The 24,351-nt window shown below is 50.2% G+C and overlaps 2 protein-coding genes across 2 annotated transcripts in view; one reads left to right on the top strand and one right to left on the bottom strand.

The window, feature by feature from the left end:
* The window catches only part of Sptbn4 (spectrin beta, non-erythrocytic 4), an 82,664-nt gene extending 80,625 nt beyond the window's left edge, over positions 1-2,039 (bottom strand). The window contains exon 1 of the mRNA XM_027430438.2: positions 1,861-2,039. Coding sequence (XP_027286239.1) covers positions 1,861-2,038 — 178 coding nt within the window. The 5' untranslated portion in view covers position 2,039. The remainder of the gene's footprint in view (positions 1-1,860) is intronic.
* A 5,434-nt stretch (positions 2,040-7,473) lies between these two features.
* Blvrb (biliverdin reductase B) lies at positions 7,474-23,709 on the top strand. The gene is made up of 5 exons (XM_027430439.2): positions 7,474-7,630; positions 19,688-19,852; positions 19,995-20,084; positions 21,468-21,596; positions 23,443-23,709. Exons 1-5 carry the CDS (start codon positions 7,552-7,554, stop codon positions 23,598-23,600), a joined length of 621 nt encoding a protein of 206 aa, XP_027286240.1. The 5' UTR covers positions 7,474-7,551; the 3' UTR covers positions 23,601-23,709.
* The last annotated feature ends 642 nt before the right edge of the window (positions 23,710-24,351 follow it).

Raw genomic sequence — 24,351 nt, 5'->3', positions numbered from 1 at the left:
TAGAAGAGAACAGACTCCCACAAATTAACCTCTGGCCTCTATACACATGCAGCCATGCAGCCAGAGCTACAGAGAGAGATTCTGTCTTTAAAAAGAATCCTGCGGGTAGTGGTGGTGCACGCCTTTAGTCCCAGCACTCAGGAGGCAGAGGCAGGAGGATCTCAATGAGTGGGAGGCCAGCCTGGTCTCCAGAGTGAGTTCCAGGACAGCCATGACTGTTACACAAAGAAAGCCCGACACGAGAAACAAAACAAACAGAAAATCCTGCTGAGGCCTGGAGAATAAAAGGGGTAAACTAAACTAAACTCAAGGACTTTACTTCTAGGAATGAAGGGACCATATCCTCACTCAGCTCCTGCTTTAGCAGCCATGACAGGCTACAGAAAAGACATGTAGGCCTGTAACACAAGGAAACTCCAGATCCTCTGGCCTCCTGGAGCCTAGGGCCAAAACTGAACACAAAGAAACTCCAGATACTTGGCCTCCTAGATACTTGGTTCCTGGGAACTATTTGGCCACAAAAGAAACTCCAGGGGAGACCAAAACCTCCCCTGTAGTCACCAGAATACAGTTCTGAAAACTGTTAGAATCTATGTACAACAGGCCACCTACAAGTAACAAGACAAAGCCATAGAAAGCACAGAATGTTCCCTCTCAGCACTGACCAATGAGAATAATTGGTACACAGGTATTTCATGTCAAAATATGACTTTGAGAAATGCTCCTAACTGTTCCCAAATGCCAACCAATCAGAAACCAACCCATACCTACTGATGCAATCCTGTAACTTTTGTCTTTAAAACCTAGCAGTAGACAGGGAACTTCACCCCCTCTGGAGGCTGCTGTGTCAGCTTGCTAGACGGGGTCCCTCCTGAGGTAGGATAGAACCATCAATAAACCTCACGCATTTGCATCGGTCGTCTGTCTCCCTGGTCTCTTTGGAGATTCTTGTAACTTGGGCACAACAGAGAGATGGCTCAGCTAAGACCACTGACTGCTCTTACAAAGGTCCTGAGTTCAATTCCCAGCAACCCACATGGTGGCTTATAGCCGTGTATAATGAGATTTGGTGCCCTCTTCTGGCCTACAGGCACACATGCAGACTGAACACTATACATAATAAATAAATAAATTTGCTGAGCGGTGATGTCCAGCACACCTTTAATCCTAGCACTCGAGAGGCAGAGTCAGGAGGATCTCTGAGTTTGAGGCCAGACTGAACAACAGAGGGAGTTCCAAGACAGCCAGGACTGCATAGAAAATACCCCCATCTTGAAAACAAAACAAAACAAAACAAAACAAAAAAAACCCACAAACCAACAACAATAAAATCCCATAGTTCTTGGAATATGCATTGTAAGAGTTGTGCGGCTGCTCTGCCTCACCCAGCAGTCCCGACTCCCGGCTCACTATTTCTTTTGTTTGTTTGTTTGTTTTTGTTTTTCGAGACAGGGTTTCTCTGTGTAGCTTTGGAGCCTATCCTGGCACTCGCTCTGGAGACCAGGCTGGCCTCGAACTCACAGAGATCCTCCTGCCTCTGCCTCCCGAGTGCTGGGATTAAAGGCGTGAACCACCAACGCCCAGCTTCCAGCTCACTATTTCAACTGAAGTAAATTAGAACTACGTGGAATGTAAACCAGTCCTTTGAGGAACACTGGCCATTCTTGCAGCTTTCACTAGCGGGGACTGCCACAGATGCAGACCCATCCATCTCCATCACAGCGGTAAGTTCTCTGGCAGAGCTGATCAGCGAGCAGCGACTCTTTCAGACTCCCAACCATCAAGATTCTCAAAGAGACACCGCAGTGCCACTGAGGCCCCCTCCCTCCACCCCTCCAGCCCTCTTTTCCAGGTACCTACCTGCTAAGGCCTTGATCCGAGAACATTCAAAGAGAGAGGCCGCGGTGGCGTTAGCAGCTGCTGGGGGCTCCCGCTCCCAGCCCCGATCTGGGCTCTCCCAGCGGGCCGCGGGGTTGTTGTTGTTGTTGGAGGCTGGTGGGCCCTCCATGTTGTCCACTTCCCCTTGAACTTGGGCCATTGGGGACAGCGAGGCCTGGGAATGGGGAGAGAAAAGTTAGTGCAGGAAACGGGCCTGAACTCAGGGGACCCACTTCTCATTCTCCCAGGGTGGGCCCGTGCAGCCAGCTCTCTGTCTCAGTCTGCGTTCCTCTGTCTTTCACATGAGAACAACAACAATAATAATACCCAAAATACATACACAGATAGATAGATAGATAGATAGATAGATAGATAGATAATGAAATTTTAAAACATCAACAGTGATGGGCAATGCCTGTGATCCCACAGTGGGGAGGTTGAGGCAGGAAGGTCAGGAAATCCAGGCTAGCCTAGGCTACATAGCTAAATTTTGTTTCAAAGAATCAAATACTACCAGCTAGAGAGACGGCTCCGTGGGTAATGTGCGCTGCTCAGGAATATACTGACCTGAGTTCAGTCCTAGAACCCACATAACCAACCAGACACAGAGTGGCACACATTTGTAATCCCAGCACTAGGGACGTGGCGACTAGCAGATTTCTGGGGCTCACTGGCCTGCCTAGTCTGTGAGCTTCCTGCCAAGCAAAGGACCTGTCTCAAATATAAGCCGTGCATCACCTGAGGAATGACACCCAAGTTGATCTCTAGCTTTCGAAGGCATCTGTACACATGTGTATCTAAACACACACACACACACACACACACACACACACACACTGGGCCTGGTGAATGATGTCTATAATCCCAGCACAGCACTTGGGAAACTGAGGCAGATGGTTGAGGAGTTCACGCCTCAGCTACACAGCAAGTTTAAGACCATTTGAGCTACAAGAGAGATGGGCTGGAGAGATGGTTCATGGTTAAGAACATTTATTGCTTTTATGGAGAACCCAGATTCAGCTCCCAGCACCCACATGGTGGCTCACAACTGCTAGTAACTTCAGTTCCAGGGGAACCCGGCTTCTGTCAGCTTCTGCCCACACAAGGGTCACATAAAGTCAAGCAAGGAAACACACGTAACATAAAGAAAATAAATAATAAATCACTGAATACTCACTCTGCAGACCAGGCTGGCCTCAAACTCACAGAGATCCAAACACTGGGATCAAAGGCGTGTGCCACCACCCAGCTTTGAATAAATCTTTTAAAAAATTTAAGTAAATTAAGTCACCATAATAACAACATTGAGCCTGGTCACTTCAGAGAGCGGCGGTGATGAACCGGAGTCAGTGCCTACCACAGCTCGGCAAACAGTCATTGTATTCTTTGGAGAACACTAACACTTTTCTCCACAGAACTCCTCAAAGCAGCAGTGACGGCAAGAGAGCCCTTGCCTTGCTCAGGATTTTATATGCTTTCATGTATTTAATTCCTTAGTGATTAGTTATCATTAGGCCCATTTTGGCTGGGTGGTGGTGACGCACACCTTTAATTCCAGCACTCTGGAGGCCGAGGCAGGTGGATCCCCGTGAGTCTGAGGCCAGCCTGATCTACAAGAGCTAGTTCCAGGACATCCAGGACTGTTACACAGAGAAACCCTGTCTCAAAAAAACAGAAACAAACAAACAAAAACCTTTCATTATTAGGCCATTTTGCAGAGGAGAACACCGAGGCATGGAAAAATTCACTCACTTGCTTGAATTATACAGCTAAATGAGCACCTGGGACTCAAACTGAGTGTACTAATGTTCCCAGATATTCACCCCTGTAGTCACTCACCAACCTTTGCTGTGTAACTATTTTGTTCTCTAACTTCCTGGGGAAGAATGGTCTATGGGTTCTGGGGAGACACCCTTCCCTTTGGCTTCCAGCGTATGACTTACTTTGACCAGCTGAGTTAACTGGGAGGTAGTAACAGACCAGTCCCAAGCCTTAGACACAGGAGACTTCTTGGGCTAACTGTAATCTTTGACTAGAGTAGGTCTAGAGCCACAGACTCTCCAGCCAAGCCACCAAGAGCCAATGATGCCCCATCACTGTGACACCCCTAAAACTTGAATATGTCCAGCTGAGGCCTGAAGAACTGGACGATTAGAGCTAACCTAAATTATTAAACTCTTGACTTGACAGCTAAATAAATGCTTAGCATTTCAAGACAGTGAGTTGGGGTGGGGGATGATTTGTTTGTTACACAGCATTCCAGGAGCAATAGCTGGCGGATGCACTGTCTGCCTCTAGAATCCTGATACATTATAAATACCTACTTGACAGGGGTAAGTGACATCACGGGTGTCTCCAGCACAACCTCCATATGCAGACCCCAGGCCTACTTCTAAGACTACAGAAACAGAATCATACAGCCCCAGACAGCTGCAAACTCAGCAGAGGTTAAGATGCTACTAAGCAGGTTGTAAGTTGTGGCCAAGGGTAGATCATTCCTTTTGGTGGACAAGCTACAACCCATTGCTCTCCTTCCCGTCTGCCATAGAAACCTGTAAGCAATCCCATGGCTACCTATGACCTCAGCCAAGTCAATTGCTCTCTCTGATCTCCATTGAATCATCTATGAAAACCCTAAGGGTGTCTGAAGATGAAATGAGCCGCTCGCTCAGCAAACACGGTATCTGGTACACAGCAAGCGCTCAACACATATATCTCTCCTTGTTCTTTTTTTCTTCCTCTCAGAGTGCCCGGAATTGCACCCAAGAGCCTCACACTTCCATGTGTTCGGAGCCACCTAGCCCACCAGCTCCGAGTTTCACCCTTTGGTCTTAGCAAGTTTGGGGTTCTGCTCAAGAGTCAAGAAGAGGCAGGTTCGATGCTTTACTCTGGTTGTGTGGAAACCTGGTTTCTTGAACTCAAGTTTCTCTGTGCTTTGATTCCCTTCCCGGTTTTAATGGGTGGTCACAACTGTTTCCCCAATGGAGGATCCTTGGGCCAGAGGAGGCGCTGAGCACTTGGCGAGCTCTCTCCCGGGCCGGGGGAGCAGCTCCGGCCTTTGAGGGTGGGGGGTGTATAGGAAGAGGGGTCCTGCCGGGCCCTAGCAAAGGCCGTGGGGCGCTGATCCGATGCTTTAACCCTTCCAAAGCCGCGCCTCTCTGCCCTTGGAGTCCAGTTACCATGCGGAGGAGAGGGGCCTAGAAAGGACAAGGCCTTGGGGTGACCCATGCCTGGCTCAGAGGCTGGGCTAGGTGGGGGGTGAAGGGTTCGGGGCACGCTAGATCCCAAGCCTCCACCCGGCTAAAGAGACCCGTGGGCTGGGCCCGCCGGGGAGCGGGGGATGCAGCTGGTCCAGGTGGGGGGGAGCCGCCCGGGAAGGGCCGCCATCCGCACCGCCGCTCACCTGGGCGCCGGCCGCCGATGCGGTCCCCGATGCTCGCCGCGCAGCACCGCCCTCCCTGCGGGCGTTCGCCGCCGGGCCCGGCCCGGCTCTGTTCGGCCCCGCCGGCCCGCCGCTCGGCCAGATCCGCATGCGCCGCCGTCGCCGCGCCTCCCCCACGCACCGCAGCCGCTCCGCTCCGCTCGCCCCCGGGACCCCTCCCGCACGCCGCCCCGCCGCCCGCGCAGTCACACACCGGGCCACGCGTGTGATGCTCAGGCGTGCTCGCGAGCGCCCGAGGCAGCGTCACACACTCCCACACTGCCACTCACACACCACGCCGGGCCTCTGGCAACGTCACGCACACACACGCACGCACACACACACACACACACACACACACACACACTTCATGCTCACACTCTCTCCAGGCTCACACTCTCAAGGTGTCACTCCCTTGCACCGCCGGGCCTCTGGGAACGTCACGCACACACACACGCATGCACACACACACACACACACACGCACACGCACACGCACACGCGCACACACACACACACACACACACACTTCACGCTCACACTCTCTCCACGCTCACACTCTCAAGGTGTCACTCCCTCGCACCGTGTCACGCGAGGTCAAACCTACGGACTGACTGTCACACAGTCATTTGCAGGGGTTTCCTGTCTGGAATGTGCCCTGCAGGGTCGTTCACTATGACACACGGGTTCACTATAGCCTCACTATAGCCAATAGTGTCATATCTCCCAATAGTGTCGTGTGTAGTCACCCTACAGTGTATCTCCCAATAGTGTCATATGTTGTCACCCTACAGTGTCGTGTGTAGTCACCCTACAGTGTATCTCCCAATAGTGTCATATGTCACCCTACAGTGTCGTGTGTAGTCACCCTACAGTGTATCTCCCAATAGTGTCATATGTTGTCACCCTACAGTGTCGTGTGTAGTCACCCTACAGTGTATCTCCCAATAGTGTCATATGTTGTCACCCTACAGTGCATAGGGCCCTGCAGGGCCCTACACTGTGATAAAACTCAGATAAGGTCGCCACCACAATGTAAGGGTCACATGACATGTAGTCACCATACAGTGTATCTCCCAACAGTGTCATATGTTGTCACCCACAGTGCATAGGGCCCTACACTGTGATAAAACTCAGATACAGTCACCACCACCATGTAAGGGTCACATGAAGTCACCTGAGCAGTGCTCCAGGATGGAATCGTGCCCTGTAGGGTCACCACGGCCAATGCCAGTCACATGAAGTCATCTATACAGTGCAAAGTGCCCTGCAGGGTCACACACTGTGACACCCTTCTATACATGGCGGCGACCACCGGTGTGGTTGGCACAGACAGTCGCACACGTCTCCCAAGGTGTCACAGAGTGTCTACGCTCACACACCACAAAGCTCACAATCACACAGCCTCACACGCTGGAAATGTCACACACTCGTTGCTGAGGCACAGGAGATGACGCCCGCCCCTGTGTTGCTGCGTACCCAGATATCAGCCTCAACAAGACACTAAGAGCATCAACGTAAACGTCACACGCAACCATACGTAAATGGGACCACGTTATCACACACCCGTGCACCCATGTGGTGTCACGAGCTACCTCAATCTGACGGTACCACTCTCCCTCACAGCTTACCTCCACGCTCACACCGGACCACAGAGGCTGACCGGGTGCCCCCTCCCAGTGCCACCCCACCGTCGCCAAACAACAGCACCATGCTCACACAATTCACACTATAACCCGAGGGACCGGGCAGGATGTCGCCCACAGCCGTGCTGTCCCTGTGGTCACCGAGGCTCACACACGCACAGAGTCACACCCCCCCCACACACACACACCCCTCTTCCTTGTTGGGAGGAGGCCAGCACTTAACTTGTGAGCCTCAGTGTAGAGGGACAGGGGGCGTGAGTAAGGAGAGCGCAGTGGGCGTGGTTCCAGGCAGGCCCCGCCCTGCCCCACCCACTAAGGGTAGCTGGCTCTGGGAGGTTGAGCGCTGGAGTGACACACTTGCTCTAGCCCCGCCCTTGAGGGGCGTGGCCTTAGCTTCTAAGCGCCTATCGGAGAAGAGAGTCTGAAAAATGCCATCCGACTCCTGCCCCGCCCGCTCACCCTCTTCCCGACGGGGAGTGGGCGTGGCCGACTCAGTCCCGCCCCTCCCTCGGCCCCGCCCCTCCCTGTGCCCGGAGGAGGGCAGAGCGCGCGCCGCTTTGCAGCCACTGGGTTCCCGCGCGTCCTCCGAGTTCCAGGACCCCGCAGCATGGCTGTCAAGAAGATCGCGATCTTCGGCGCCACCGGCAGGACCGGGCTCACCACGCTGGCGCAGGCGGTGCAAGCAGGCAGGAACCGGGGCGGGTGGGGACGTGGTGAGCGCCCGGGCGGAGCGCTGGGAAAGGTCGTCCTGGGGCCGGGAGGAAGGAGGAGGACACTCTGGCCGTGTGTGCCCCAGCCTGTGGGCCAGCCCTGGTCACGGGGGCAGAAGTGGAGGACTCTGAGATGAGACTCGGGTTTATGTAAGCCAAAGGCGTGGGAACCCGGAGGGCCCCTCTGTGTTATATGTAAGCCGGGGGGCTTTGTTTTGTTTTGTTTTGTTTTGTTCGAGACAGGGTTTCTCTGTGTAGCTTTTGGAGCCCATCCTGGCACTCACTCTTGCAGACCAGGCTGGTCTCGAACTCACAGAGATCCGCCTGCCTCTGCCTCCCGAGTGCTGGGATTAAAGGCGTGCGTCACCATCGCCCGGCAAGCCGGGGGCTCTTATGAAATGTGTCTGTGACTGTGGTGGTGGTGGTCCTGGTTAGTACACCCAGAAAGGGTTTTCTGAGCCAGCACCAGCTCGGCGCCCAGCCAGCCAGCCGAGCCTTCTCCCTGCACGTGAGGCCCTCATTTGGAATGGGAACCAGGGTTACCCCACTTGACAGATAGGAAAAAGGACTGAGGTAGAGAGGACTTGCTGGTACATGGCTGTGCTGGGATTTGAACCCGGTTCATGCTCTTAAGCACACACACAAAAAAAAAGGCCACATGCTCACAGTTTAGTTACTGGCACAGAAAATCGAAAGGTTAGGTAGGCAGCTTGTAGCTGCAAACATGGGCTGGAAGAGATCAATGACGGTGACAGCCTAGGAACTGCAAACAGTGTCGGAAGGGTCAGTGAGCTAAAAGTTTGATGCTAACCCAGGAAAGGGCACAGGACCCCCCAGCATCCCCCTGGCCCCTCAGTCTAGAAGGTAACTCAAGACCAGGGCTGAAAGTTCCAGATAAAGGGCCACACCCTTGCTAGCCTTGGCAATTCTTAAGATACTGACTATCAGAGAGCCCCAAAAGGGTGGAGGCCACCAGAAACCCTGCTGATTCCCGGCCCGGCCCCTGCTCTTGGCCAGGCTGTTTCTGGAAGTTCCTTTTTTTCAGGGGGCCATCCTCGCCAGGGACATAGTGAGGAGCTTAATTCAAGGCAAAGGAGAGAGCCCTGGGCCTCCCAGTGAAAACTGGTTTGTGTCTGCTGTAGTAGTGTGCACCTGCCATCCTGGCACTGCACTCGGGAGTGCAAAATCATCCTTGGTTACGAGTTCAAGGCCGTCATGGGCTACCTCAGACCCCCGCCTCAAAACAATGAAACTAAAGCAAGCTGCTGATAAATCGTTTCTAAGGAGGAACCAGGGAAAGTAATGGAGAAGTTGAGAAGTGCTGAGTCACAATGAATTTGTGGATTATCCTGTTAATACCATCACCTTAATCCCCAATACCACTGTTTATCGCTGGCTCACCCTGCTGGTCATAGGTGGAACTGCACGCAAGAATCCGGGGAGGCCGGGCCTTTTCTCCCAGTGGCTCAGAAAGATAGATAAAACAGTAAGGGGATGCACGCCTTTAATCCCAGCACTCGGGAGGCAGAGGCAGAGGATCTCTGTGAGTTCGAGACCAGCCTGGTCTACAAGAGCGAGTGCCAGGACAGCCTCCAAAGCTACACAGAGAAACCCTGTCTCGAAAAAACAAAACAAAACAAAACAACAACAACAAAAAGTAAGGGGACGGGCTGGAGAGATGGCTCAGAGGTTAAGAGCACTGGCTGCTTTTCCAGAGGTCCTGAGTTCAATTCCCAGCAACCACATGGTGGCTCACAACCATCCATAACGAGAGCTGGTGCCCTCTCCTGGCCTGCAGACATACGTGGAGGCAGAATGTTGTATACATAAGTAAATAAAATCTTTTAAAAATAACACTAAGGGAGGAAAAAGGAAAAGCAAAAGTCAGGAAGGGTTTCTGGAGATGTAGCTCATTAGTGTAGCCTCCGCCTGGAATACACCTGGCGGGGGTGTGGTACTCTAGGACCAATTGCCTAGCATGCTCAAGGCCCTGTGCACCATCCCAGCACAACCAAGGAAAACCTGTGGCCAACAAGGGCGTGAGTGACTTGGGAGTTTCATTTCCTCGGTGTCACTTCATAGCGCCTAGGGTCTGACTAACACGGATTCTGGCTCATTCTGCACGTTCAAGCAGCCAGGTCTACCACGTGCCACAATGGTGTGGCCAGATGCCTTCTCAACTATAGTTAGAGACCTAAACATATAGGTGGCTGTGTAAAGGTGCCCGACAACAAGAGTTGAATCCCCAGAACCCAGATGGTGGAAGGGGAGAACCGACTCAGAAAAGTTGACCTCTGACCCCATACACTCAAACCAATAAAAGTAAGCAGAGGTTGCTTTGGGGCACTGATTATAAATGACTTACAACGCAGAAAGTGTTTAGGACCGGGACCCCTGTGTAGTTGGCCAAGTCAACTCACATGAAAGGTTATAACCCTGTCTTGGATTCGGCGCTGGCTTTCTCCAACCCACTGTGTGGTCATGGCTAGTTACCTCAACTTGCCTCAGTTTCCCCACCGTCAATGTAGGCCCGGTAATAATCGCTACTTTGTAGAATTGTTACAATGTAGTACTTCTCAAAGTAGGGTTTGTGGTGAGTTCTGGACTGTTTTCAACTGGTCACAAATGATCAAAATGTATCCAGTTGCCACCAGAGTTGATAAGTCTGACTGTAGCAGCCAGGCCCAGTCACCTGTCCCCAGAAGGAAAATTAGTGAGAAGAATTCATATTGAAGGCAGGATTAGGAGATGTATTCAATGAAGGTATATTGGGAAGGTTCTGTAACACCCTTCCCTACTGAGTGTCTAACCAGCTGTCAGAACTGTAAGATCTTGGCCTTGGCCTATTCCAATTGGCACAGCCCCACCCCCAAACCCCCACCCAGGTTCCTCCTCCTGCCCGCATGAGACATTTGGGGAAGTTGCAGTCTCTTGGGGTCCATTCATTGTTCTGAACTTTCTGATTACTGTCTGCATTCTGGCTGGGATGGTTACAGCATGCCGGATGTTGGTCTGATATGTGGACTGTGACTGGGTTAGGCGGTGAAAAAGCTTAGCAGTGAATGAACTTCGCAACTTACTCTCAAACAGGAAGAGAGACAGACAGACAAGAGATGTACGAGTATATTTTTATGCAAATATATAAATTCTGCATGTTACATATTCTGTATATAAGTAAAAAGGGGAAGCAAGTTGGGGAAATCTTGCAACTTCTCTATAGCTGAGTTTATTTATTTATTTAAGATTTATTTATTTATTATGGATACAGTGGACTGCGTGTCTGCCTGCAGTCCAGAAGAGGGCACCAGACTACATTACAGATGGTTGGGAGCCACCTTGTGGTTGCCGGGAATTGAACTCAGGACCTCTGGAAGAACAAGCAGTGCTCTTAACCCCTAAGCCATCTCTCCAGCCCCACTGAGTTTATTTAAAAATAAAAATTTAACAGAAAGCCTGACAAGATGTTTCACACCTGTATTCCCAGTGCTCAGGAGGCAGACAAGAGGAACACAAGGGGTTTGAGGCCGGCCTGAGCTACATAGTGAGTTCTATGCAAGTCTAGGCTATGGAGTAACACCCTGACAAATAAATAAACACAAAAATAAACAAACAAAAACACTGAATGTGTACTGTTCGGTAGCTACTAGCTGCGTCTAATTCTTGGCTTTTTCTTTTCTTTTTTTATTTTATTTATTTATTATGTATACAGTCTTGTGCCTACTCGACAGCAGAGGGCACCAGATCTCATTCGGGGTAGTTGGGAGCCACCATGTGGTTGCTGGGAAAGGAACTCAGGACCTCTGAAGAACAGTCAGTGCTCTTAACCACTGAGCCATCTCTCCAGCCCCTTCTTTTCTTTTTTATGTATATTTTTTTTTCAGGCTGCATGAATGAATGTCTGGGCACCACTTTCATGCATGCCTGGTGCCCATGGAAGCCAGAAGAGGGAGTCAGATCCCCTGAAATTGGAATTATAGAAAATTTGGTTTGGGTTTTTGTTGTTGTTGTTGTTGGGTTTTTTGTTTTGTTTTAGTTTTTTGTTTTTTTGTTTTTTTGTTTTTTTGAGACAGGGTTTCTCTTTGTAACAGCCCTGGCTGTCCTAGAACTCACTCTGTAGACCAGGTTGGCCTTGAACTCACAGAGATCCATCTGCCTCCAGAGCACTAGGGTTAAAGGTGTGTGCCACAAATGCCTGGCAAGGAGTTATAGAGAGTTGTGAGCCACCACATGGGTCCTAGGAGACGGACCTGCCTCCTCTGGTTTCGTAGCAAGTACTCTTAACCACTGAACCATCTCGTCAGCCTCTGTATGTGGCTCTTTTAATTTCAACTTGAATTGTGCGGTGCCTGTTTTTGGTTCCTTGTAGCCCTGGCTGGCCTGGAACTCTCTCTGTAAACCAGGCTGGCCTCGAACTCATAGAGATCCACCTGCCTCCTGCCTGCTGGGATTAAAGTTGAGCAACCGAAGCTCCTGTCTAGCCAACGAATGAGCTACTTGAGGCTCCTTTTCCAGGAACCACAGGCCCACGGTGGCAGGGACCTGGAGCTTGTGTTTGTGAAGTGTGGGGCAAATGGAAACCGATGTGAGTCCCGGGACTCCCAAGGCTCTCAGTTTTCCCTCGGCCAGCAGAGAGTCATGTTGGGGGAAAGAAAAGTGATCTCGGGATCCAGAGGAAGACAGTGGAGGGATCTGAGGCAGCGGGCAGGGCAGGGCCCAGAATCCAGGGGGGACCCAAGCAGAGGGAGTCCTCACAAGAGATTAAATCCTGAGAGGATTAAAAGGCTTAGCAAGAGCAGGGTGTTGGTGGCACAAGCCTTTTAATCCCAGCTTTCGGGAGGCAGAGGCAGGTGAGTTCGAACTCTGTGAGTTCGAGGCCAGCCTGGTCTATAAGAGCGAGTGCCAGGATAGGCTCCAAAGCTACACAGAGAAACTCTGTCTCGAAAAACCTCAAAAAAAAAAAAAAAAAAAAAAAAAGGCATAGAAAGTTTTTCATGGTGGCTCGCACGTATCATCCCCAGAGTTGAGAGAAAACAGCAGGGGGAATGCTATAAATTCAAGGCCAGCCTGGGCTACACAGTGAGTTTCAGTCCAGAATAATCTACAATGTGAGACCCAGTCTTAATAACAACAACAACAATAATGAAATTTTAAAATTAAAGCTGGAGTCTGTAGAGATGGCTCAGTGGTTAAGAGTCTTTGCTGCTCAGATAGAAGAGCCAAGTTCAATCCCAGCACCCAGTTACAGGCAACCTGTAACTCCAACACCTCTGGCCTAATGAGCACCTGCCCTCAAATGTACAGACACCACACATAGCAAAAGAGAAACAGAAAGTAAGTGAATAAATCTTTTTTAAAATGAATTAAAAGTGGACCTAGTGATTCAAACCTGTAATCCCTGCATTCTGGACATGGGAGTAGGAGGCCAGGACATGCCACCAAAGTTACCTCTGCAATGAGTTCAAGGCCAGCCTGGGCCATGAAACCCTGTCTCAAAGAAAAATTAAATATAAATATAGAAAGCATAATAACAATAGAAACAATCATTGCTTCTTTCAGGACTAGAACTTTGGATTGATTTGTTTTAGTACACCTTGGTTTTTGTGAAGTTTTTGTCCTTGTGATTTTTCTGTGTAGGGTTCAAACCCAGGGCCTTGCATGTTATGGCTGAGATCCTATGTCTTTATTTCTATATTTAAGGCTTTTTAAAAATATTTTATTTATTTATTTATTTATTATGTATACAACATTCTGCTTCCATGTATATCTGCACACCAGAAGAGGGCACCAGATCTCATAATGGATGGTTGTGAGCCACCGTGTGGTTGCTGGGAATTGAACTCAGGACCTCTAGAAGAGCTCTTAACCTCTGAGCCATCTCTCCAGCCCCTATTTAAGGCTTTTTTATGTTCTTTTTCTTTTTCAGTTTGTGTCTTTATAAGATTTCTTCTGGGCTTTTTGCTATTGTTTTGTTTTGTTTTGTTTTGTTTTGAGATAAGGTCTCACTATGTAGCTCTGGCTGGACTCCATCTGTGGCTCTTTTTAGTTTTTTTGGTTGGTTGCTTTGTTGTTGTTGTTGTTTTGGTTTTGGTTTTGGTTTTGGTTTTGGTTTTTCCAGACAGGATTTCTCTGTGTAGCTTTGGAGCCTATCCTGGCACTTTCGCTCTGTAGACCAGGCTGGCCTCGAACTCACAGAGATCCGCCTGCCTCTGCCTCCCGAGGGCTGGGATAAAGGTGTGTGCCACCAAGCCTGGAGCTTGTTTTGTTTTTCAAGATAGGGTTTCTCTGTGTAGCCCTGGCTGTCCTCAAACTCAAAGCGATCTACTTGCCTCTGTCTCCCAACTGCTTGGCTTAAAGACCTGCGCTACCACCACAGGGCACTTTTTAGTGTTTTTAATTAAATGTAGGTGTGTGTCTGTGTGAGTGATTACAGGGGCCAGAGGTGTCAGATCCCTGGAGCTGGAGTTACAGCTGTGAGCCACCTGACTTGGGTACAAGGAACTGAACTCTGATCCACTTACCTAAGAGCAACCAGTGCTCTTAACCCCTGAGCCGTGTCTCCAGGGTCTCGCTCCTTAGCCCAGGCTGGCTTCCAACTCCCACTCACTCTTCCTCAGCTCCCAGGGCTGGTTGCCACACCCAGTGTGACTCGGTTTCTTTCACTTTGGTCATGTATGCGTTTTCTTTCCTTCCTCAAACTGTGGAAGAAAACGTGCATCAGTATCTCCTTTGTTTTTATTGCCAAGTGGTCCTGCTGCATTGTGTGGGTTTATCCACTAAACAGTTGGTAGACGATTTGAAAACTGCTAGAATGACTATGCTTGTGAAAATTTGGGGATGAAAACATGTTTTCCATTCCCTGCAGCCTGTTATCTGATAGTAGAATCGCTGGCTCACATGGCTAGGCTGTTCGTAACCTTTTGAAGAACTGCCAGGGTGTTCTCCAAAACAGGCACTTCATTTTGTTTCGTTTCGTTGATATGAGTATTAGTGTTGCTTGCACGCCTCTGTGAGGGTGTCCAGGTCCCCTGGAACTGGAGTTCCAGACAGGTGTGAGCTGCCTTGTGGTTGCTGGGAATTGAACCCAGGTCCTCTGGAAGAGCAGCCAGAGCTCTTAACCGCTGAGCCATCTCCTCAACCCCCAGATACATCTTTTAGTGTTATCCTTGGGACTGCATGGGTGAGGTTGATCCCCACAAGCAACCCTTTACGCCGGGATTTTTCCAATATATCACCATCTTGACAGGTGTGAAGTGACATCCTAGGGTGTAGCTTGTTTAGTCAGTGGATTAGCTTTGTTTTTTGTTGTTGTTGCTGCTGTTTGTTGTTTGTTTTGTTTTTTGTTTTGAGACTGACTCTAATGTCGCTCAGGCTGGCCTTGAACTCTTGAGCCTCCTGCTTCTTCCTCCTCGTTGCTGGGATTATAGACGTGTACAACTGGTAACAGGGTCTTCCTGCTGGGTGGCCCTGCAGTCTTGGCTGCCCTGACATACTGTGTGGACCAGGTTGGCCTCTAGTTTGAGACAGTCCTCTTGCCTTAGCCTCCCATGTGGTGTTATACTGTGTTTTCCTTTCTATTACATTTTATTGGCTTATTGTATGAACCCACTTACAGAGGTCAGAGGACAACTTCCGGGAGTTGGTTTTGTCCTTCCACCATGCTGGTCCTGGGTATCCCAGGCAGATTCTCAACACCTTTACCCACTGAGTCATCACACCAGCCTTTTCAGTTTGTTTTTTGGGTTTTGTTTGTTTGTTTGTTTGTTTTGTTTTTTTTTTGTTGTTGTTGTTGTTTTTGAGGCACGATCTCACGTACCTGACCCTCAGTTTACTATATAGCAAAGGCCGTCCTTAAACTCCTGGTTCTCCTGCCTTCGTCTCCAGAGAGCTGGATTACAGGTGTGTGCTGCCATGCCCATCTGCTTTTCCTTTCTTTTCTTTTCTTTCTGCCCAAGACAGGGTTTCTCTGTGTAGCCCTGGCTGTCCAGGCACTCGCTCTGTAGACCAGGCTGGTCTCAAACTCACAAAGATCCGCCTGCCTCTGCCTCCCCCAGAATTAGAGGCATGCACCACCACTGCCAGCTTCTTCTCATTTTTAACTTTGTGTGTGGGAGGGAGTATATTTGTGTGGAAGCCTGGCATTCTTCAGGAGCCACCCACCATGTTTTTGGTTTTGTTTCTGTTCTTGAGACAGGGTCTCTCTCTCTCTCTCTCTCTCTCTCTCTCTCTCTCTCTCTCTCTCTCTCTCTCTCTCCTCTCTCTCCTCTCTCTCTCTCTCTCTCTCTCCTCTCTCTCCTCTCTCTCCTCTCTCTCTCCCTCCCTCTCTCTCTCCCTCCCTCTCTCTCTCTCTCTCTCTTTCCTCTCTCTCTCTCTGTGTCTCTGTCTCTGTCTCTCTCTCTCTCTCTCTCTCTCTCTCTCTCTCTGGGACAGAGACTCGCTGAGCAGGCTGGGCTGGCTGGCCCTCAGGGCTCTGGGATCCACCTGACTCTGCCTCCCAGCACTGAGGTTGCAAGTGTGCCCGACCGTATTCCCTTTGTTTTCAAGTATTCCAGTGTCTACTGATCAAATCCACCCCCAGTCCCCACCCCTCACTCCTGACGTTTTACACGGAGTCTAGGTGTAGAATTCACGCTTGTGTAGAATTCTACCTTTACCCACCGGGCTACTCGGGAGGCTGAGACAGGAGGATCGCTTGAGTCCAAGAGTTATGGGCTGCACTGAGCTATGCCGATTGGGTGTTCACACTAAGTTCGGCATCAGTACGATGGCCTCCTGGGAGCCGGGGACCAGCAGGTTGCCTAAGGAGGGGTGAACCAGCCCAGGTTGGAAACGGAGCAGGTCAAAACTCCGGTGAGGATCCGTAGTGGGATGACGCCTGTGAATAGCCGCTGCACTCCAGCCTGGACAACACAGCATAGCGTGCAGCCCCAGACATCTAAGGGCACCACAGACCTGCTAGTGCTCAATCTCGGGTGGCTGAATACCACTTGTCCCTCTAAGAAATTGGGGGACACCGACCGCTCGGGGGTCGAGTAACTAGTTAGTATGCAGGAGTCTCGTTCGTTATCCGAATTAACCAGACAAATCGCTCCACCTACTAAGAACAGCCATGTACCACCACCCACGGAATCGAGAAAGAGCTATCAATCTGTCAATCCTGTCCATGTCTGGGCCGGATGAGGTTTCCTGTGTTGAGTCAAATTAAGACCCTGTCTCTTAAAAAAAAAAAAAAAAAAGCCATCTCTGTGACTCTGTCCTCTTATTTTCTTCATGTTAGTGTCCTTTGAAGCACCAAAGATTGGGGGGGGGGGGGTTTATTTGAAACAAGGTGTCAGTATGTAAGGCAGGCTGGCCGCAAAACTCACTGAATTCCAAGTGTTGAGAGTAAAGGTGCCACCACGCCCGCCAGTGCAAAGGTTTCCATTTTGATGAAGTCCAATTTGTTTGTTTTGGCTTTTGCTCCTGCCTTTGATGTCATGGCTAAGAAACCACCCTCTAACCTGCAGTCAGCAAGATGTGTTCTTATATTTTCTTCCAATAAGTTTACAATCTTTTATGTTTATTTATGTCTTTGACCATTTGGGTTAATAATAATAATAATAAAACCCTTTTTACATTGTGTGTGTGTGGGGGGGTGCCTGTAGCATGAGTATGGAGGTCAGAAGAACAGTTTGAGGGAGTTAGTTCTCTCCTTCTGCCATTCGGTTCCCAGGTGATCAGGCTTGGCAGCAATCGCCTTTACTGGCTGAACCACCCCACCAGCCCTTGGGTTAATTTTTGTGTATGTTGTGAAGTACTACTATTACATTCAATGTCCTAATGCCATTGTAAACTATTGTTTTTGGTGTTTTTTTTTAAGATTTTATTTATTTATTATGTATACAGTCTTCTGTCTGCATGTGCCCTGCAGGCCAGCAGAGGACACCAGATCTCATAACGGATGGTTGTGAGCCACCATGTGGTTGCTGGGAATTGAACTCAGGACCTCTGGAAGAGCAGTCAGTGCTCTTAACCTCTGAGCCATCTCTCCAGCCCTTGTTTTGTTTTTATTTGGGACGAGGACTCCTGTGACCCAAGACTGTGTGAATGCAAAGTTATCCTTGGCTATATAGTGAGTTTGGGGCCAGCCTGGGCTACATGAGAACCGGAGTAGGGAAGCTGAAGGAGAGGGGAAGGCAGGGGGAGGGGGAGAGAAAGGAAACAGTAAAAACGTGGAGAATAGTACTACCGCCATCTTATGAATGTTCCATGCCCAGGGTCACAAAGCTAGCTCCCGGGATAGGACTGGGGTCCCAAGAAACCAGGGTAGCTTTAAGGACTCGAGTGAATAAGTGCATTTATTTTTTTATTTTTTTATTTTTTATTTATTTATTTATTTTTGGTTTTTCGAGACAGGGTTTCTCTGTGGCTTTGGAGGCTGTCCTGGAACTAGCTCTCGTAGACCAGGCTGGCCTCGAACTCACAGAGATCCGCCTGCCTCTGCCTCCCGGGTGCTGGGATTAAAGGCGTGCACCACCAAAGCCCGGCGTGTGTGTGAATTCTATAGATGTTATTTCTAGTTCAGTGTGCTGTTGCGGGTCTGTCGTTCCAGCCACCCAGGAGACTGAGGCAGGAGACCTTAAGTTTCAAGGCAGCCTGGGCCACATAATGAGATCCTGATTCAAAATGCCAATTAAAAAGTGGGTGTAGCTTCGTTGGTAGAGCGCCTCCCTGACATGCATGAGGCCCTGGGCCCCATCCATCCTCAGCACCGCTTGCAGCCAGGCTTGAGAGCACAGGCCTGTAATCCTAGCGCTTGGGAGGTGGAGTCAGGAGGCCAGTCTCCAACACATGAGACCCTGTCTCAACGAAAAAGTAAACAGAAGATGAGAGTCCTTCGCTCAGCTTGAAGGACCTATTTAACCTCAGAGAGACCCTAGATTCTATCCGTTCTTGCCTCAAAGGTATTCGCCGGCAGCAGCATCCATCATTGTCCCAGAAGTAACCCACCCCCCCTCACTTGTTCGTGTAACTGGTGTTGGAAGCTATCTAGAGGAATCTTTTTCTTTTTAGGTATCTTCTTCAGAGTAAGGGACCAGTCCGCAAACAGTGACTGATGACCTTCCGTTGTCAGGGTCGTTGTCAAAGCAAAGTTTTTACTTATTTGATGACCTTTAATTATTTGTCATCATTTTTATTTATTTATTTATTTATTTTTTGTTTCAAAGCAAGGGATGGAACCCAAGGCCTCACTTGTGCTATGCTAGACAAGCACTCTGGGGGATTCTAGGCAGGGGCTCCACCACTGAGCCACACCCCCAGCCCCTCACTGGGGGACTCTAGGCAGGGGCTCTACCACTGAGCCACACCCCCAGCCCCTCACTGGGGGATTCTAGGCAGGGGCTCTACCACTGAGCCACACCCCCAGCCCCTCACTGGGGGATTCTAGGCAGGGGCTCTACCACTCAGCCACGCCCCCAGCCCCTCACTGGGGGATTCTAGACGAGGGTCACTGAGGCACACATCCAGCCTCCCCTCAAGCCTTTTTATTTTTTTTCAAAGTTTTATTTTGAGAGGGAGTCTCACACTTGCCCAGAACATTCTATCCCCAGGCCTCAGCCTTCTGAGTAGCTGAGTCTCTGCCCTTTGAAACCACAGGGGCTCCTCGGACCCTCTAGCGAGCACCAGAGATACTTACTCTTGGCCAAGGGAGGGAACTAAGGCCGGCTTCATTGAGTCTTGGGGAATTTGGCTCCTCACTTTCCTGCAGAACCATGCCTAGGTGGGGGGCGTGTAGAGCAGGTGGTATGGCAGGAGTTAACCATTTCCCTGCTGGAGGGTGGGAGAGACTAGTCAGGGGTGGCCTCGTGGATTGATTGTGAGCCAGCCTGACAGCGGTGCCCTGTTTTAGGGCTAGCTAGACAGCAGCTGCTGTTTGCCCGCTTGACATCCATCACCTCCGAAAAGGGTTTGGGGGTTCACAACGCGCTGAAGGGTCCGGTACAGCTACTCATCCACCAGCCCGCTCACCCGCTTTCTGCTCCTCTCTGCCCACAGGTTATGAGGTGACAGTGCTGGTTCGAGATTCCCGCAAGCTGCCTTCAGAGGGGCCCCAGCCAGCCCGCGTGGTGGTGGGAGATGTTCGGCAGGCGGCTGACGTGGACAAGGCCGTGGCCGGGCAGGATGCTGTCATCGTGCTGCTGGGCACTGGCAACGATCTCAGTACTGAGCCCCCCCTTTGCCCTCGGCCCCTCCCTGCACCTCGGCCTCCAGCACCACCCCCGCCCCCGGCCCCGCCCTTGCCACCCCTGCCTCCTCCACCGCCGCCACCTGCCAGTGACAGCCACTCTCTGTCCCCTCTAAGGTCCCACTACAGTGATGTCCGAGGGCACCCGGAACATTGTGACAGCCATGAAGGCTCATGGAGTGGACAAGGTCGTGGCCTGCACCTCGGGTGGGTGGTGGGGGTCCTGGAAGTGAGGCTGATCTGGGAAGGGCGTGAGTACCGAACAAGCATCCTCTGAAATACGGTGGTTTTAGAGATATCCCAGGTTACCGTGCATTTATTGTGCACCAACTGTAAGCATAGCAGTGGGCCCTGGATTCTGTAACCTACACAGCTCACAGGTGAAAGGGAGGTGACGAACAGATCCGTGATGGAACTGACACCCCAGATGAGCGGAGCCAGGACAGAAAAGGCGCTGTGGAAGGATCAGGGTTGGGAGTGAACAAGTCAGGGGAGAAAACGGGAGGCGAGAGATGCGAGACTCCTCACGGACAATGTGATATAGGAATGGTGTACACCGACTTGCTGCCCTCCCAGTTATAGGGAGACAGATATCAAACAAAGTTACTGAAGAGCTGGGACGTGGCTCAGTGGTGGAGCCCCTGCCTAGAATCCCCCAGTGAGGGGCACTGCCTAGAATCCCCCAGTGAGGGGCTGGGGGGGCGTGGCTCAGTGGTGGAGCCCCCTGCCTAGAATCCCCCCAGTGAGGGGCTGGGGGGGGCGTGGCTCAGTGGTGGAGCCCCTGCCTAGAATCCCCCAGTGAGGGGTGGGGGGGCGTGGCTCGGTAGTAGAGCCCCTGCCTAGAATCCCCCCAGTGAGGGGCCGGGGGGGCGTGGCTCAGTGGTAGAGCCCCTGCCTAGAATCCCCCAGTGAGGGGCTGGGGGTGTGGCTCAGTGGCCACACTGTCTGGCGAGTATAAGGTCCTAGGTATAATGAGTCCATCCTTGGGACTGAAGGAATCCTCAGTAATCCAGAAGGAGCTGATAGCAATTAATGCTAACAGCACCTGAATCAGAAGCTAGGTGTAACATTGTTCCTGTCACCCTAGCTCTAGGGAGGAAGAAACACAAGAATCCCCTGGGCGGCCGGTCTGTAGTCTAGACAAATGGGTGAGCTCCCGATTCGGTGAGCGACCATCTCAAAAAACAAGATAGAGAACACTTGAGGAAGGAACCGTTATCACCTTCTGTCCTTCACACAGCGCACGCGCATGCACTTAGGTTTAAATTTGTTTTTACAGTTGTTTGTTGTGTGTGGGGGGGGTAGATATGGAGGTCAGAGGACAACTTGGTCGAGTCAGTTCTCTTCTACCACGTGGATTGTGACCACAAACTCAGGTTGTCAGGCTGGGGACCGGAGAGGAGGTTACTAAGGATGGGTGGCTGGGTGTGAAGAGATCAGATTTAGAATGACTGGTCCCCGGACTTCTTAGAGTGGGTGTAAGAGAAATGGCTAAAGGGACTTGCATTCTGGCAGCAGAGCGGCAAGCGCAAGCCACCTAAGGATTCTGTTTGGCCCAGGCTAACGCTGCCCTGTGTCCACCCCCACTAGCCTTCCTACTCTGGGACCCATCCAAGGTGCCCCCACGCCTGCAGGACGTGACCGATGACCACATCCGGATGCATAAGGTGCTTCAGGAGTCCGGCCTGAAATACGTGGCTGTGATGCCCCCACACATAGGTGAGTAGGGTTGGGACTCGGTGACAATATCACCACCAGCCCGTTTTCCACCTGAGAGCTTGGCTGGGCCTTACCCGGCTCCTCTAAAACTGCCAGCGCTGCCTGGGCACTGGGTCATATTCAGGTGCATGTCCATATCAAAAAGAAAAAAAAAAAAAGTGTGGGCTGGCAAGATGGCTCACCAGGTAAAGGCTCCTGCCAAAGATCTGAGTTCAGTCCCTGGGACCCACACAGGGAAGAGAGGTGTCTCCTGATCTCCACATATGAGCTGTGCCACGTGACTTCTTCCTCAAAATAAGTAAAGAAAAGAGTAATTGAGAAATAATTTGGGGGGTGGGGGGGCTGGAGAGATGGCTCAGTGGTTAGGAGCACTGGCTGCTCTTCCAGTTAAATTCCCAGCCACCACATACTGACTCACAACTGTCTTTAACTCCAGTTTCGGGGGATCTGACACTCTCACACCAATACACATAAAATGAAATAAATTATTAAGTTTTTTTTTTTTTAAAGTAGAAAGCAAGTTTGTGATGCTTACCTGTAATTCTAGAACTTGGGAGCCAAGGCAGGAAATTACTGGGTTATTGAGACTATGTTCCAAAAATCCAAATCATAAAGAAAGAAATGTAGTAAATACATTTTCTGTCTTCCCTTGCTTTGTTTCATCTTCTGCCTTGTGTACCCCGGGCTGGCCTTGAACTTAAAGTGTAGCTGAGGGTGACATTGAACTTCTGATCCCCCAGTTTCCACCTCCCGAGTGCTAGAATTACAAATATTTAGCACCACACCTGCGTGGGTTTTGTTGTTTTCATTTGATTGTATGTGTGTGGCGTTTTGCCTGCACTATGTCTGTGTACCCAGTACATCCAGTACCTAAGGGGGCCAGAAGAAAGTTTGGATCCCCTGGAATTAGAGTTACAGGTTATGAGCCACCATGTGGGTTCTGGGAATTGAACCAGGTCCTTTAGAAGAACAACTAGTTCTGTTAACTGCTGAGCCATCTCTCCAGCCCCTGAGGCTGGTTGGTTTGATCCTCCTTTCTTCTAGTGTTCTGCTGTCTCTCTGTGACAAAAACATCACCAGGAATGCAGATGTTAAAATACCACCATCCTTTTTAAAGATTTATCTTCACTATTTTACGTGTGTCTGTGTGTGTGTGTGTGTGTGTGTGTGTGTGTGTGTGTGTGTGTGTTGTTATGTTCACACGCATGCAGAAGCCCACAGAGGCCAGAAGTGATGGATTCCTTTAGCCCTACAGGCTGTAGTAAGATGCCTGACATGGGTATTGGGAAACAAGTTCCTCTGAAAGAGCAGTAAGTGCTTTTAATTGCTTTAAAGTACTGAGCCATCTCTCCAGCCATAAAATCACCATTGTTTATTTTCATTGTTTCCTGATACTGAAAGTCAAGACTCAGAAGGTGGCTCTTGCGTGGGGATTGCTGAACTTGTGCATTCAGAAGGTGGCAGGGACCCGAGTGACGTGGAAGCCTTCCCCACAGACGCATGTGGAGGAGATGCAAATGACCTCCCAGTGTGCCCAGTGCTTTCTCACACTGGTGCAGCGGGGCTCCCAGGGAGAGAGGCTCAGGAGATGCCAGGCCTGCTGGTACACATTTGACATCCCAGACCATGTGTTTGAGGCCAGCCTGGGCTACAAAGCAAGTCTCAGTCTCGAAACAAACAAACAAACAAACAAACAAACAAACATTGTTTGATGAACTAATATGGGGAAGCCCCCACATACACATGCATCCTATACAAAAGGTAAAAAATTAAAAAGTTTAAGAGAAGGAAACTGAAAACAGAAAGGATGGCAGGTTCATTCGTTGCCTCTGTCTTTCTCTCCCAGGGGATCAGCCACTAACTGGAGCCTACACAGTGACCCTGGATGGACGAGGGCCCTCAAGAGTCATATCCAAACATGACTTGGGCCACTTCATGCTCCGTTGCCTTACCACCAACGAGTTCGATGGACACAACACCTACCCCTCCCACCAGTATGAGTAGGACCCTGGCCCTGGTTGGGAGAATGGCTTCCTGAGAAATGACTACACATAGAAGGATCAATAAATCTTTAGCCAAGAGCTTCAAATTATTTCAGAAAACCTAACCCAGATTTTCCTCTCTGTCTGTGAATTTTTTTTCAGGGTCTTTATTTTGGGGGGGGGGAGGATGGTTCAAGACAGGGTTTCTCTGTGGCTTTGGAGGCTGTCCTGGAGCTAGCTCTTGTAGACCAGGCTGGTCTCGAACTCATAGAGATCCGCCTGCCTCTGCCTCCCGAGTGCTGGGATTAAAGGTGTGAGCCACCACCTGGCTTTTTCAAGGTCTTATACATGCTGGGTAAAGTCTCTACTGCTGAGTATATTTTAGACAGGTTCCCTATTGCTGAGACATGCCCCAGACTTTAAATTTTCTTTTAAGTACATTTATTTATTTAGGGATGGGAGTGGCGTGCTATGGTGCCTATGTGGAGGTCAGAAGACAATTTGATGGATTCAGGTCTCTCACGTGGGTCCTGGGTATTGAACTCTGGTTAATAGTATTAGCAGCAAGCACATTTAAGCCCTGAGCTCTCCTGGAAGTCCTCTTAATTCCTTTCTTTCTTTCTTTTTAATTTAGAGATAAGGTCTTACTGATTTGTCCAGGCTGGCTTTGAACTGTCGATCTGCTTCAGCCTTCAGAGTAGCTAGGAGTGCAGGCCTGTCTCACCACACTGAAAATGTCGGTGTTTCTCTGTGTTTGATACTCTTAGTATTTC

The sequence above is a fragment of the Cricetulus griseus genome, chromosome 9 (assembly GCF_003668045.3).
Source record: "Cricetulus griseus strain 17A/GY chromosome 9, alternate assembly CriGri-PICRH-1.0, whole genome shotgun sequence".
In the NCBI taxonomy this organism is placed as follows: Eukaryota; Metazoa; Chordata; class Mammalia; order Rodentia; family Cricetidae; genus Cricetulus; species Cricetulus griseus.
The sequence above is the reverse complement of the archived record's forward strand: the minus strand, read 5'-3'. Positions and strand labels throughout refer to the sequence as shown.

What these genes read in the sequence shown, in the direction of transcription:
- Blvrb (XM_027430439.2), top strand. Translation starts at nt 7,552, where the DNA reads ATGGCTGTCAAGAAGATCGCGATCTTCGGCGCCACCGGCAGGACCGGG. An exon ending in GGCGCAGGCGGTGCAAGCAG is followed by an intron (nt 7,631 to 19,687) that starts GCAGGAACCGGG and finishes CTCTGCCCACAG; the next exon opens with GTTATGAGGTGACAGTGCTG. An exon ending in GGGCACTGGCAACGATCTCA is followed by an intron (nt 19,853 to 19,994) that starts GTACTGAGCCCC and finishes GTCCCCTCTAAG; the next exon opens with GTCCCACTACAGTGATGTCC.